Genomic DNA, 16,608 nt, shown 5'->3' on the forward strand with positions numbered 1-16,608 from the left:
TAGTGTTTGTTGCTTCAGGTAGGCCTACTACAGTAACAGTTCAGAGTGACAAAGTGGTAGTAGTAAGGCGATCCTTTCCCAACCAGCTACCATCCAACAAGGACAAATACAAAATGAGAAACACAATTTGAGATCGTTGGTGTTTGTTGGAACTGTTGGTTGTGTAACCACCTCAATGGAATGAATAAGTCCACCAGAAGCTTTGAGAGGAAACGTCCACTCCATGCTGAGGAGCAGGAAACAGAGAGATAATCAGACGCCAAAGTACAGACAGGGTAGCGGAGGGGGTGGGATGGGGTGGGGAGATGTCCAAGAATGTCCAAGAATAAAACTCGACCTGGAGACTTCCAAACCATAAACAATGGGGGACAGCAAAAACAATTCCCAACGTAAACACATTTGTAGATCAACTATGTCATTACAGTCCATATAAAAAATAATATCAACCTATTCATGTCCTGTTATAATTTGTTCTATACCACATACTTTTTATTAAGTGCCCCTGTGAGAGTCAATGGAAAGGGTGTTTCACACATTTGGACACAACCAGTCTAAATTACTGTAACCAATATATAGCTCTAAAATCTAATTTCAAGTAAGATGATGAAATTATAGTGACATTTATCTGCCTATTGTTGATGCTAATGCCTTCAATGTTATAACAGCTAGGTTATAAAGGTAAAAAAAAATGCTCCAACAAAAAGTCATTTAACACTTGCACGTTTTACATATTTACCTTCGCCAAGACAAAGTCGGCGAAGGTTATGTTTTGACCGCTGTGTATTTATTTATTTATTTATTTATTTGTGAATATGTTTGTTTGTTTGTATGTACTTCGTATAACTCAGTCAGAACTGAGCCGATTTTTATGAAATTTGGTGGGATGATTGGTCATGACCCAAGGAACAATCGATTAGTTTTTGGGAGTGATTGGGTCAAAGGTCAAAGGTCAAGGTCAAAATGTTTGTTTGTACTTCGTATAACTCAGTCAGAACTGAGCCGATTTTTATGAAATTTAGTGGGATGATTGGTCATGACCCAAGGAACAATCGATTACTTTTTGGGAGTGATTGGGTCAAAGGTCAAGGTCAAGGTCACGAAAAGGTCAAACTCAGAAAGAACTGAGCCGATTTTTATGAAATTTAGTGGGATGATTGGCCATGACCCAAGGAACAATCGATTAGTTTTTGGGAGTGATTGGGTCAAAGGTCAAAGGTCCAGGCCAAGGTCACGAAAAGGTCAAAAACGTAAATTGAGCCGATTTTTATGAAATTTAGTGGGATGATTGGTCTTGACCTAGGGAACAATCAATTACTTTTTGGGAGTGATTGGGTCAAAGGTCAAGGTCAAGGTCACGAAAAGGTCAAAAACGTAAATTGAGCCGATTTTTATGACATTTAGTGGGATGATTGGTCATGACCCAAGGAACAACCGATTACTTTTTGGGAGTGATTGGGTCAAAGGTCAAGGTCAAGGTCACAAAAAGGTCAAAAACGTTTTTCTTTGCCAAGCACTATATGCCAGAAGAACGTGTGCATGCTGAATTGAATAAGAGGTCAAGACTGGGGCAAAAATGTAATATTACGATATTCCGGTCCGATTTAAATGAAACTAACACCAAAATTTGGAGAATGTTATGCCCCACATTTTGAAGATGGCCAGAAAAAAATAAGTGGCGTAGGCGAAGGTTTGCGCTCTACCGAGTGCCCATTCTAGTTTACACTTACAGTGATACATTTCTGAACCATTAGTCTGCCCCAGATAGCCACCAACTTCACTTAAAAAAGAAATCCCTGTTGGAAAAACCGGGAGTATACTGTATAGTGTAACAGCTTTTCAACTGGATTCTGGATTCTTGTTCAAATTCACAACAGTATGCGCCGTGTACGCTGAGGTGGCTACAGGGACACAATGACCTCCCAAACGGAGCCGGATATTACTGTTGCAATTTTCATCTGCCGGGCCAATCCACAACTAAATTCATCTGAATGTAGGCGCCCCCACTCTTCAAGAACTGCAGGCTGAGAATGCAATTTCTGGGGCCGGTGACTTTGGCCGTGACGTCCGCCAGAGAATCCCTACGCTGTCCCTCGGGGCCTAGTCTGTCACTGACAGCAACCGGCTGAGACGGAAAAAATCTTCCCGACTCACCTCATAACCTCGCGGTCCTCCTCGCTGTCTGAACCCCGTAACCCTCCGTCTGGGCCAGGGGCTTGGCAGGCCGACCTCAATACCCCCCACCAAGAGATTCCACAAGGAGAAAGTCCACTCACAACTCAACCACGAAAAATGTAGCGGCATCCTTTTTTGGTTTTACTACACTGAACACAGGGGGTTGAGTACAGGCCGACTACATTTTTTTCTTCAGTCAAACATGTATGCAAAGTATGAAGGCTTTACCTTAGTGTGTCTAAGTTAGAGAATCAAGTATGGCAATGTCAAGGGGAATTCAAGTTTAGGCAAAGGACGTGCTCAACTTCTTGGAAAAACAAAAGTCTTTGGGTGCACGATAAAATGGATCAACTTAAGGAAGAAAAATCCGCACTCACAAACTGCGTCTCGTTATTTATTTATATTACCACCATGTCCAAAAAGCAAACGTGTTTCGGCTATCAAGCCTTCATCAGGATTTTTCTTCCTTAATGTCAAGGGGAAAACACCTGTGTGAACCTGTTGTCGGGACCATGCTTCAGTAACCCATCATGCATTACTACGCACAATGTTTGGGTGCAAATAGTTCACATTTTGGGGACAATAACATACAATCACTAAAACACAAAGGTATCTCCTGAACTTGTATTCTGTACATTATGTAATTCCTTTACTTTCCATATCTGGAGGACACCAGTATTGAACAGTGGAGAGTCTCGCCTCCTGAATCTCCTACCAGTCAATACAAAAAACAAGAACAAGAACACTTACTCAATCGGATATGTTTAGTGTTGTTGAACCTTAGGAGCATCTGATTAGGATGCTGTGTTTTTGTGCCCTGCTGACGACGGAAACTGAGGGGAACAGGAGGTTGGTAGTTCCTTGACCGTGCGGTGCGCAACCCATCCTGTATGTGGCCCGGCTTCCTGCAACTCCACAAATAGGAGCCCACTTCACTTCTCCACGTCCAAACAACATGACGGAAGGTAGGTGGCCAGCCACGCAAGCGAGTGGTATTGATGGAGCAGATAGGAGGGGGGCCAGTTCAGTTCCGCTTCCCTGCCCGACGTGGCTCACGAGGACTAACTAAGTGGGTCCAGGTGGGGAGGGAACAGGAACACTGAGGCTGACATGGGGGGACAACAGGGTCTATTGTCCTGGGCCCAGGGAGACATTACATTGTATGTATTAGATGGGGGGCCCTTTCAGATGACTTTGTCCTGGGCCCGAAAACAGCTGTCAGCAGCCCTGGGGAGGGAACAGGCACAGGCACAGTGTTGAGGCGACCTGGCTGACACGTTCACACTGACAGCCAGGGCGGCTGGCCGGACCTCCACGCCCGTAGGTTCTGAAAAACAACACGCTGTCCCAGCAGCAGGGGCTTGTGTCACACTAAATCACCTCAGAGGATTGCTGGGCCATGACTGAGCCAAAGTTACGGACTGGTTCAAAGATCTATGGTTGCAAACGAGTAAAAAAAAAAAAAATAACGTACAATGTTCAACAAAAATACTGAAAACCAAAATGAATGGCGGAGACTGAGAGCGCCTACGGCATAAAACAGTCACAATGTATGGCTTATGTTTCAAAATCTGAGGGATGCAAAAGGAATGCTTATTTTCAAATGTGTCTGCAGTCTGGCCTGAAATAAACCAAACCACAGACAGAATGTGGGCCACTGGGTTAACACAACATGTGCAATGTTGGTCAGGCTCTGTACATACTGTGATACTGGGATACTGTCCTCCACTGACTGTGTGTGCACTGTGTGTCTAATGTTAAAGTTGTTTGCATATGGACGGACCTGTTGTGTAACTTGCCTTGACATGACATAGAGTGATGACACATGTAAATGAGGCATAGCACGGCTCAGGCCTGGCCCAACGTCAGTCTGTTTGGATGCCGCGGCGTGGGCGAATGTATTATTATGGCTTGGAGATGAGAACTACAATACTGTAGAGCCCTCAAATACACATTTGCCTTGGTCAGGGAGAGCGAGTAATTTCACTTTCTCTTTTTTGGAATTTGAAAAACTACTCAACGTCATTTACATTTGCTCGTCTGTGTGTAACAATAGTTTACATATAATTTTTGGGGGGAATAGCTTATTGACTTATGGTCAATATTTGTTATCAGATCAAGTCTATCAATTCTCATGAGAGTCAATACTCTGAATGTCCAAAGCACTAATAATACATCCACGTCATCCTCAAACTAACTTTCAATAACATATTCATATGCTGAATAACTGTAAAGAACGGTTAATAAGGAATTCACTCTTTCGATTTCATTTTCACACACTGTGACCAGAAATTCCCTGTCAGGCTCAATTAAGTATACATCAGAAGAGCTGAGTGAGCAGAGTGTCTCATTTGCTGTGATGCCTGTGAGGGATAACAGACAAAAAAGCATGCCACAACCCGTCTGAGGAGAACCTTCAACAGCAACCTGATGAAGCGCTGGTCTTGTAAAACGCTTCTCCGATTTCAAATGGGCAGAAGTGCTAGCCTAGAAATCTAGACGCCCCTAGCGACCGCAAATTGAATTTGCTCCCAGGGGCAGTCTAGCGGACCCCGGTCGTTTAGCGAGGCTGAAAGTTATCCGATGACAGGGCCAATCAAATCGCGAGGGGGGCCGGGCTACCTAGTAAACAGGAAACTTTCTAAGAAGAAACATGTTTGCCTCCGTGCTACGTACAGAACGAAAGTGTTTAATTAATTTAAAAAGCCTGGATGATAATACATTCAATGGCTGACATGGATTGATGTAATAATACACCATGAACTTATCGGACACAAATAGATCACAACACATTACCATTTGATCATTCGATGTTTTAAACTAGCTCGGTAAGCTAATTTGAGCATTTTACAGAACCAGATAGTCACACGCTAACAGACCACTACTGTAGGTGTAGAATGAAATTGCTGCCCCAATTTCTAATAAGACACATGCCATTAAAAACGAGACATTTGGGAGCTTTGAAAGTCTTTGAGTAGCTTACTAAATAGATGGGAATGACACCTAGTCTACCAAACTAGTGGCTAGCTAACCTGTCGTCAATAACACAGAGCTAGGTATCCAGCCTGCCCCAAATTCTAATAAGATCCATGTCATTAAAAACGAGACATTTGGGAGCTTTGAAAGTCTTTGAGTAGCTTACTAAATAGATGGGAATGACACCTAGTCTACCGAGCTAGCGGCTAGCCAACCTGTCGTCAATTACACAGAGCTAGGTATCCAGCCGTGTATTAGTTATGGGTATACAGCTAGCTAGCTAACACCGAACATGCCATGGTGACAACAATCATAAATATAACCATTTATCAAGCCCCAAATTGCTCAACATTTCGCTGGTTGATCAAGGAGGGCCGTGTGGTTGAAAACGAGGCATTTTTGAACTGTGTAAGTGAAAACACGATTTATTAGGAAACTTGTTTGTGGCTGTGGTGATCACACGCATTCACTGCTACGACGGCTCGGAGTTGCCGCTTCACCTACAAAGGGGCGTGTCGCGTGTACGTTCTGAAAGACAGCTGTGACGTTACACAGAAGTGTGTGGGGATTGGTTGTTCCACCATCCTATTCGTGACGTTGAGTGCCAAGACAACCGTTTATCCCGCCCACACTCTCTCCCAGCTCACCTAGACCCTTGTACAGCTTTTTGCTGTACGGGTCTGGCTCGCTAGGCTACAGAAGTGCAGCATATCACAGGCTCCAAGAACCCTGCAGTGAATGAATTCCTTCTGCCTGGCTGGCACGGGTCATTTCCCTTATTAGCTGCTCTACTTGGATGATTTAGTAGTGCATTCATTATAGCAGGATCAGCAATTTGGCGAGGGTATTTTACTTACCTGAAGCCAGGCCTTTAACACCTCTGCTGATTTGGGAACAAAACAGTCATTTAGTCAAATGAGTCAAATAAAGGTCAGCATTTGGCCTGTCAATGACCACAGCACTACAAATGTGTTTTTTAAAATTTATTTCAAACTCTTAAAGGACGTTTTAAAAATATATTTTTGGGCTTTCTATTGTTGCAGACAGGAATGTGAAGATGGTGACAGGAAAGCAATGGGAGAGAGAGAGAGATTAGGGGAGGGATTGGGAAAGCGACCTCAGGCCGCACTTGAACCTAGATCCCCGTCTTAATGGCATGGCTCCTTAGCTCACTGAGCCACCGTGCCCCTGTGTTGAAGGACCTTTCTGACCACTGATTGGTAATCTGGCTTCAGAAGCTACAGCCTAGTTTCAAATATTTGTTTTAGCCATTCATTAATCAACACAGTGTTTCAGTCTGGTAAACAAGGGGCCCTCTCTGCTCTAGCATTTAGACGGCAATATGATACAGGGAGATACTGACACGCTGTATGTAAAAAATTGGGTCTTCCCCACCTTACAAGGAACTAGGGGTGTAAATAATGATCGATATGTATCGCCGCATCGATCCTATGGCCGACGATCGCATCGAATCGTATCGTATCGTGGAACATTCTTAAATATCGGAAATAACTGAATCGCTGGCCCCTGCCCACAATGCCCTAGCTGTTACTTGTGCAACATAATAGAAGTGAAAAATAAACCAGAAAAAAAATCAAATCGAATCAAATCGCATCGCATGGCATTCTTAAAGGACCAGTTCAGTCAATTTTTTCAACATGCAGTTGTAATGCTCACACTACCCTGGACTTGTCAGTACCTGTGGTTTTTTTTCAGCCTTTTCCAAGATCCTGGTCATTGTAATGGGGCAGCGCTTTGTTTGCATTTAAAAAAAAACATTTGCATTTATTCCCAAAAACATCCGAAAGATTATTCACCATCAGCAGACAACTAGCAAACAGCGGTACCTTTGGGAAAATATTTGGAGTAAGCCAATGTTAATTTAAAAAAAATGTAAACAAACGCTGCCCCCATTAGAATAGGTCATATCTCGGACAGGGCTTAGCCGAAAAATGTGGCATCACCGAGTACTGACAAGTCCAGGGTAGTGTGAGCAATACAACAGCATATCGAAATTGACTGAACTGGTCCTTTAAGTATCGAAAATAAGCGAATTCATGCCTTAAGAGATCGATATTGATTCGTATCGTCATGGAGGCTGTATTTTACACCCCTAATTGCCACCACTGGATATGTAAGCGGGCCAATAATCGATCAATCAATAGTTGTCAACCTCAATCGACAAAGCAGAATTAGGTAGCAAAACTGCACCTGGAGTGTTTCCACCAACATCTAAACCTTTAGAAAGCTTGTGAAGACTTGCGTCTTCTGAGAGAGCTTCTTATCATAACAAAACTACCCCTACTCATCGACACCTATGCATGTGTATTCTGTATTTTCCCCATACACTGAATGCGTCTGATTAGGGTCTGCCGTTTTTCTTATACGTCACTTAAGATAAAAGTGTTTTTTTTTTCAATCGAGTATACTGTGATGTAGGCTAGTGCTTCCTAACCTTGTCCTGTCTTGTGTGCCAAAGCCCAAAGCCTTTTTGTCAAACCATGAGTACTCCCTCACTCGTGCTAATTTCATTTCCTTTATCCAATTGTGACTATATATTTGATACCATCCATTTTTTGTTTTCCCACGTACCCCCATCATGTGTGCTCATGTGCCCCTAATGGCACGCATAGCCCTGGTTGGGAGGGACACACTGATGTAGACTAATCTATAATCCATGTGTGGCCTGAGCAGTGCAGTGCTGTGTGTTCTGTTCACTGTAGCTGAAGCTGAAGCTGCTGCAGAGGTCCAGCTGCCTGCTCTGGCTGTCTCAGTGTGATGCGGGGCGGGAGGCTAAGCTGAGATGCCCTTCGCAGACAAACTGGCGCGCCGCCAACCCCCCTCCCGCCGCGAACGCAGCCCCGCAGTGCCTCTGATGCCAGTCGGGAGGGGTGGGGATGGAGGATGGAGGGGTTGTGTGTGCAGTCAGCTCAGGACAGGATCTCTTCTTCTTCCTGGTTTTCTTTTTTGTAGCGGGGGAAGTGATCAATTAGCTTAAACTATCTAGCACTTCTCACTCAGCTTATTCCAACAGTCGAGGTTATTGCAAATCCAATCACTCCAGGTCTATTTTTAGCTCTGGCAACATTGCTTTCTTAATTAATTGTTGCCAGAGTGTAATGGCCCGGCATTATGCAACTGCTGTTAACTGGTGGTGACACGATAGAGTGAAAGTCACACATGTATTCGGTGGCGTCACTCCATGAGGACGGGAGCGCAAGAAGGCACGTGCTGAGACATGCAGCTGACCTGGCTGACTCAGTAACCACAGAAACAGACTTCAGTTCCCCCCCAAGGAGAAGAGAAATGCGGTCAAACTGACATGTTAGAACAACTCTAATAGCACTGCCTCCGTTGCAAAAACAGGAACCCTCTATGAATACTTCAGAGCAAGAGATACAGACTGACAGACAGACAGACAGACAGACAAAGAGATAGAATAAGTGGAAGTATCAACCTAGCAGAAAATTAAGGCTAGGTGTTGTTGTATAGATTTTTTTCTCCTTTACACAACTACACACATAAAAGTGCAATGCACATATGGTACTTGAATAATATTGTAATCTAAACAAAAATAAAGCGTTCTAGGAATGAGAACAGTGCTTCTGCACAATGCAATTCTACTGCAACACCAGTTCTACGAACTACCTTATAGGGGTTTCACGGTATACCGGTTATGGTGACACCCCTTCTATCTTAGTATTGTATGAGGAAGCCAACACATACAACACAAGGGACAGACTAAGGAAAGATCAGCTCCAAGCAAGGTGGGGGAAATCATCTCTTTTTTTCCAAAATGGTTGTGCAAAAATGTCTGCCAGAGGCCAGTAGTACAGTTGAGTTCATCTTGAGCTATTTTGGAGTTACACTGAACCAATTATGACACAGCAGACTGCTAGTGCCAACCTTGATCTCTCTCCCTTCCACACTCTCTCTCTCTCTGCACAGGGCACCCCTGCACACTCCGCTGCAACACTGTGAAGGCAAGCCAAGCATCAAAAAAGAGCCCAAATTACGGCAACACTTCCATCCCCACCCCCACCCCCGATCCCAACCCCCCATCCTCAAGTTATGCGGGGGCATAAATGATGAGGGCAGTTCACGTTTTTAATCCCCCAGGGCCTCATGCTCGGCTGCTGGTGATGGGAGGGGTGGGGAGGGGAGGGGAGGGTTCCCGGCCCCGGCCCACATCTGGCCCTCACGGCTCAGACGCCCACACTGACATTGGAGGCCCACAGCTGGGAGGAATTAGGATGGGATACGCCGATTGGGGGATGCAGTGGGAGTGAGAAATGCTGAATGGAAATTGCTAAGGCTAAGCATAGGACAAAATGTAACAAAAAATATACGTGCGTACATTCAGTCACACTGCATAGGCTAGCCATTTTTACAGCAGTAAAAATGGGTACTGTACATCGCAAGCAATGGGGCGACAGCCGCTGCAAATGTGCAAAGTTGTAACATTTCCTTTCAGAGAGGTATGGCCAAATGATCTGAGCACACAAGGATACAAGGATACAATAGTGTCTGTTTGTCATGTGCAAATACTGTGAAAGAACAATATACAGTACAGGGAAATTTCAGTTGGTCGGCATACTGTATTATCTTGACTCAGTGTGGACTCAGTTTTTCCAACTATAGCTGGCCCGTGTGCTTGGTAGTAAGGCACCTCCTCCTCAATAGAGCATCTTTGTCAGTTGAAACATATACACTAGACTACTAATTTGAAAGACTCTGGATATTGCAAAGTTATGCGGATTCAGTATGCCATTCAGATGCAAGATCAGATTGACTGACTTGATGACATTTGCCTGTAAGTGTAATTAAGCATCCCTCTCCATAGTGCTGCACCTGGAGGAAATGTCAGAGTAACATGAGTGCTTCACTCACTCAGTCAGTCAGTCAGTCAGTTTGGAGTTGGACTCACAGGCTGGTTGGTACAGGTGCAGACTTGCTCTGAGATTAAAAACCAAGGGCAACAACGTGGATATACAGAGGACTGAAAGCATAATGAATCTGAGCTACATTACAAATCCACAAAGGTCTTGAGTACTTGAGGCGTTGAGTAAATTGTTCTCCCTTAGCGTTGATTGTAAGGTGTCTTCATGATTGTAAGGTGTCCTCATGAGTTTAAAGCGACAGGCCTACTGCACCATTTCTAGAAATAAACTCATTTTACACCTTCCCTTCAGTTAAATGGTTGGGTTTTACCTTTCTCCTGTACTTCCAGCCGCTCCCAGAGGCTGGCCATACAAATTCTACAGAGGCCATGTGCACATGGCACTGTATAGTTCTGGAATATGGCCAAAATGGGTACCACAACTATGCTGCTCATTGAAATGGTGCTGTCCATTACCAAATTGGATCTTTTCATGACTAGTTACTAAATAATAAAACTGATATTTACTAGTTTTACTAGCTATTAATATTTACATTTTCCCGTTCATAATAAGTTACATACTTAGAATTTGATGGTGTTGGTAAGTAGTCATGGAAAAGGGAACATTTCTGAAGGGGCAGCATGAAGTCTGAAAATAAACAACTAAAATACTACACAGATCACCTTTAACAGGATGAACACAGTGATACACGAACAACAAACAGATCCATGTTCCCATGGTCCCATAGCCCCATGATTTCAGCAGATGTATCAATGCCATTTTTGGCCTTCTCCAGTTCTGAGGGACCTTTTGTCCCATTCTGTTGGAGGAGGCATCCGTCAGTTACCCCTTCAGGGCATGGGCTGACGTTGACAACGTTGAATCGAGGAGCCAACTGATTGGTGTGCTATGGTCTGTACAGTTTTTTTTTCAGCACGTGCAACTCAGAGCATGCAGCATGTTTGCCCTCTCTCTTTTATCTCCCAACAACCTTCACCTAACCCAGTGTCGAGCTAACATGAGGCAGAGATCAAATGTTCTGTTAACCATTAACTGTTGAGTCTTCCTTTGGGGTTATCAACAATATTCTGGTGGTGCCACAGCCGCGATTCACGGTTTCGTTCACAGAAGTTGTGGGTGGATAAATATTGTCAGATCTGTGACTGGGGTCAGAGGGAGAATGGCTTTCTTTACGTGCAGACAAAATGTTGACGTGTGTTTATTGTGTTCAATTACTGTTAAACACAACATATAATGTTCCAATGTTATTTTTGGCAATGTTGGAACATAGATCTTTTGAATAGCTGAATCTGATATCAGCTAGGACTAATCATTCCATGCTCTTACATCCTGCATAAGGCTTCCTGAAAAACCGAGGTCCATGTATGTAACACCCTATACTAAGGTGATTGGGAATTGTTTACCTTCCATTTTCAAATTGATTACATATAACCCCACCTAAATATACATTATTACACAACAATCATCCCACTGCCCATGTTTGTATGGGGTCTGTGTTGTTAAGGACATGTTAAAAAAAGTCTCTAGACCTTTGGCTTATACTATGTAAAGACCGGGGCAAATGAGACTGCATTGCTCCCTCAATGTTGAACTGTCAAAATGCAGCCTCTGATTCAGTCTACACATAACTGTTATTTCAATTGTAAATGATTAAGTAAGAATGGTCCTGCATATGAAGGAGTCAATCTGTTATTGTGCATGAAAAGGTCTGTGTGTGTCTTTTGATGACGCAATCCCTCTTGCATCATCCTCTTTGTGCACTTCTGTCATTTAACACGTAAGGGCTCTCCTGAAGACTGTACAGCCACAGGTCAACTACATGCCAGACTGTCTCACCGGCTGTTTCTTTATTCAAGTACGACATTTATCAGGGAATGTTTAAACCGCCAAGAGAGCTTTAGATTGCTTGGGAAACAGTACAATGTAGTGTACCTGCTGTAGTTAGTTACGCTGGTATAACCTTTAACAAGCACACATGAACAACAAACAATGATGCAACATGTCCATAGAAACTGGTACTACAACCACAGGCAAGCGCACGTGAACAAACATTAATGGAAGGAAATAAGTGGTCCACTGACACTGATGCAATTCACCATGCAATTGCACTGCAGGCCCAGGGACGTCACCCCAGAATAGCCGCCTCTGCCCTTCCATAAAAGGGCCAGAAGGCCGTGCGGCTACAGCTGTTTGAAGGCTATCAGAGTTGGACGGAGTAAAGGGTGTGGGGTGGGGTTGGGGCATTCACTCCCCCTTGAGTGAGTTACCACCCCAGAGGTTCATGTTGCGATTGGTCACTCAGGACAGGTTGTGCAGCCGGTAGGCATATCTACCTCTATAACTCTACTAGTTGGCATGAGTTCAGGGCAAACACTGCAGCTAGCATAGGGCATGAGAAATCAGATTGGCACCATCATTTAAGCTTAACCCTTTATGCAGAGACTAGAAGCTAAGTTTTTGTTACCAGATTGATAATGATCAAGTCTTAATAAGTTACTTAAGAAGACTCTTGGTAAGTCAATTTTATAACCACAGCAATGTTACTGTGATGTAGTCATCATTTTCAGCAAACAGCTGAGTTGGATCTCTGTCGGTGATCCCATCAGCACCAAAGTGCTACGACTGTTTGATGCCACACCACAACATCAGGGAACTCTACTGAAGCTTATGGTTTACCCTCACCCAATTTTATTTAGATTAATCCGCAGACGGATTGGCTATTCTGGAGTACCTTTGCCTCTTTGTACCAAGTGAAACCTAGTGCAGTGTTACAGAGGACCAGTGCAGACACCACAACTATCTAATAGATGCATGTCATTCATTCATTATGTCTAACAATTAAATCAATACTTAGGTTTTTCGAAACATGTCAGGAAAAAGATAAAACTTTGACATGTCTGAAAACGTAAGGAAAAAAACAAGTATCACATTACTTCAGGAATTGATACGGCAGGCAAAATCCTTTCCTAAACCACCTTTTGGCCCTTTGGTGTATTCACATAGCACTTAGCCCCAGATTAGCTTGTAATAATGTGTTTATCCTTCTCAGTGAGCAAGCTGAATGGGCTTCCAGAGGCTTTCGCTGCACTCTCGCCAGGGGGTCTCTGCCAAAGTCTCTCTGGCCCCCATGTACTGTATGGCGAAGGGAGCAAGGTGGGGGTGGGGGTGACAATCCATCATGACTAAGTGGATTACTATGATGACTTCGGTCATATCATGATTGGCACACAGTGCAAAACTAGCTTCTTGCTAATTGTCACATTTTGGAATCCGAATGATCAAAGAGAGAGTTAGCAAGATTCCCAGTGCATCCAAAAAGTCTGAGCCTTTTGGTGGCTTTGGGCAGTGGCTTTGTTTACAGTATAGTTTGAATAGAAACTTTGAAAAGATCTAGTCTATCCGCCCCACTAATGAGTGTTGGAGTAAGGGGAAGCGTTTGTAAGTCCATTGACAGGAGGTCACCACAATAAACAAACATCCAAGAACAACATACAGTGATTTATTTGAAGGTTGAAACTGAAAATACCTCAAGTAATGTCCAGACTCCTGACAACACAAGTCTACGGCTTTTAACATACCCTGAAAGGTGCACTTGACCAGTGAGCTTGACCAGTTTTTACAGAGCAGAGGAAATGGCTTTTCATGATTCCATTTCAGTGTCTGGTCTCGACGTTCTGGCCAGAACCCCCAACCCCTGTTTCCGTGCCAATAAGTCAGTTACCCACCCACTCTCTCTCTCTCTCGCCCCTCTCTATCTCACTCACACAGACGTTACAGGAAAGAGTGGTCAAGGCTACTTAACTGCTGAGCAAACCGTCTTCGATTATGAGACACACACAGGTTGTCGTATCTCCAAGAAACCCAGTTTGTTTAACTCTCCTATTTCTCGTCTAATAATACAGCCCCTGTGTTTAACATGGTGTACCCTAGGCTGCATTCAGCGCAGTCCTTTCTTGTCCAATGTTTACAGGTACTGCTGTCGCTCCATCAAACACATCTATTTATCTACACATGTGACCACTTTGGATATGCACACAAACCGATTGGGCAATTGCACTTAGGTCACATTTCCTCCGAACACTTTGTCTCTCTTTGGGGCGTGTGTTAACAAATATTCATATCACATTCCCAAGAATCCCGGACGCTGTTCAGAGAGATGCACAAAAGACGGTCTGAGCTAAGTGTAAACTGGGCTCTCTCTCTAAGCAGGATGTGAACCTTGACCTTCGACCCCGTGCAGGAAGGTCTAAATCTGGGGGGGCTTCCTGGTCACTTTAGGATAATGGGTGACAAGGGTAGCCAATTGTCGCTATCACCACAGTAATTAGCCACAAATGAGAGGGTGATGAGAGGCGGTTTCAGTTCTTGAGTGGCCATCCATTCGCACTTACTCAGACTGATGATTTCACCGTTTTTATCATGAGCAGTCTATTTATTCAAACTGAGGTTTGGGTGACCAAGGGTCTCAATTGTCCTTTCTCCATCAGCACTAGCCATTCTTCCCATCAATGATCCTTGTCTGAAAGCTACTTATAAAACTACCAAAAGGCTTCCGACATCAACCATGACAGCTGATTCTGGAGTTTGGGATAGACAGGAAAACATCATTTCACAAAAGCATCTCCTGCACAGGCCTTGGTTCACCCTACAATGACCATTAACCATTATTCCCAACAAACTGCTGACACAAAACTATTTGACACTAGCGTTGCGGATATGACAGCTCCTGGAATGTCAGGCCACTTTGTTAAAAGCTTTTAGTTACCACCCAGCCCACTACTATAAATCAGACATCATCCTACGACCTACAGACCTGACTGTCAGCAACAGGTGGCTGGAAACAGAAAGCCGGAATAGTCAAGTGGTGAAAGCAATGCCAGGACAGGGGGAAAATACACACAGGGGCACAAAGCCCTGACCATTCATAATTCTCATCCTGTTTATTCATTACTCATCAAAAAAAACTGACCATGACTTATTCCCTCAAAACAGCGTTCTATTCTCTCAAAATGGCAAAGATGGCTATCTAATCATCACATCCATGATCCACCCACGTCTGTCTTTGCATCAGTAGGCTACCTGACAAGTTGATGAGTTAGGTTAAAAAAAAAACCTAGTCTCTCCACTTCTCGGAAGGACAAACAAAGACAGAATAAACAAGAGTATCAGCTTGTGGTCCTTAAAAAGAATTCCCCATGTAGGATATCTGTAGTCTATTTGCACTAAACACTAATTTTGAGAAATAAATTATATTATGGTCTGTCATGTCGTTCTGTGCAGATGGTCTATCAATGGAGATAGGACACTGACCACAACGGGCCTGCTTTTTATGCACAAGAACAAGAATTCCACATTGTACATACATCTCTGAACTCACAGCAGCAGGGGCCTTCAACTTTTGACACACCCCAACACACACACACACACACACACACACACACACACACACACACACGCGCGCACACACACACACACACGCGCGCACACACACACACGCGCGCGCGCGCACACACACACACACACACACACACACACACACACACACACACACACACACACACACCATTATGCTTAGTTCGGGTGTCGAGTCTCCTCAGTTTGAATGACGTGCTTGAGGAAGCAGGAGTTGTAGCTCATTGACACATGACACTATGAGTTAGCTAGCTAAGTTCGCCTCGCACGTGTGCACGTTCAACACTTGTCAACTTTGGAGAGGGCTTAGTTCTACTGGGAGAGTTTATGTGCCCGTTATTAAGACGAATACACATCTGAAGCTATTTCCATTGCATGAGACATAGCTGACATTTTTGTCCGTAATAGGCAACATAATAAAGACCAAAATTGTGCGCTCTGTAAAATAAATATAGATAAAAAGACAAACTTACAGGTTCTGAACTTGAGGTCTTCGTCCTGTTCGGATCCAAACTCTTTGAGGAGGTACACGAACAAGATACCGAATGCGTTTTGGATGCCGAATACTGATCCATTGCACCACATAGCCGCCAACATGACAACCCATCCCCATCCTCCCTCAGGCGGCACGAACTCATTCTCTGCAGCTGGTTCGGACACTTTTTCCGCGGTCGCTTGTTTGGTGTCTCCGTTCTCCTTCATCTCTGCGGGTCCATTCAATGGTTTTGTCTCCACTGGTTTTCCATCACCGGCTTCCTCTGCCACAATGTCCTTATTTGCACCCCCTTCCATTTCGGTCGCAGTCTTCTCTTCTGTCATGTCTTCAGTGAAGAGAAATATCTATGTACACGCAATCTATTCAACGAAGACACTGGGTTGTCCTTAATCTTAAACCGGGAGCCTGAAATATTAGGACGCGATATTTTATGGTTGATACAGCTGCAGTGTATCACTACCTTAAACTGCCATTGCAATGAGTAGTAGACGCAATGGTCTGCCTCTACAAAAAGTCTCTTGTGATTTCAGCATGGGTGACAGCAGCGCTGCGGTACAGTATTAATAGTACCTCAGATGGGCGGAGCTAGAACTACACTACGCAATTTTCTGTCACTGGATTGGATGGGATGTGTCACAATCCTAATCTATG

The 16,608-nt window shown here is 44.0% G+C and overlaps 1 protein-coding gene across 1 annotated transcript in view; it reads right to left on the minus strand.

Annotated features, from left to right (window-relative positions):
• The window catches only part of slc16a10 (solute carrier family 16 member 10), a 58,859-nt gene extending 42,385 nt beyond the window's left edge, over nucleotides 1–16,474 (minus strand). Inside the window, exon 1 of the mRNA XM_063223210.1 lies at nucleotides 15,935–16,474. Within this exon, the coding sequence (XP_063079280.1) occupies nucleotides 15,935–16,280 (346 nt within the window). The 5' untranslated portion in view covers nucleotides 16,281–16,474. The remainder of the gene's footprint in view (nucleotides 1–15,934) is intronic.
• Between the last annotated feature and the right edge of the window lie 134 nt (nucleotides 16,475–16,608).

The sequence above is a fragment of the Engraulis encrasicolus genome, chromosome 18 (genome assembly GCF_034702125.1).
Source record: "Engraulis encrasicolus isolate BLACKSEA-1 chromosome 18, IST_EnEncr_1.0, whole genome shotgun sequence".
Classification (NCBI taxonomy): domain Eukaryota; kingdom Metazoa; phylum Chordata; class Actinopteri; order Clupeiformes; family Engraulidae; genus Engraulis; species Engraulis encrasicolus.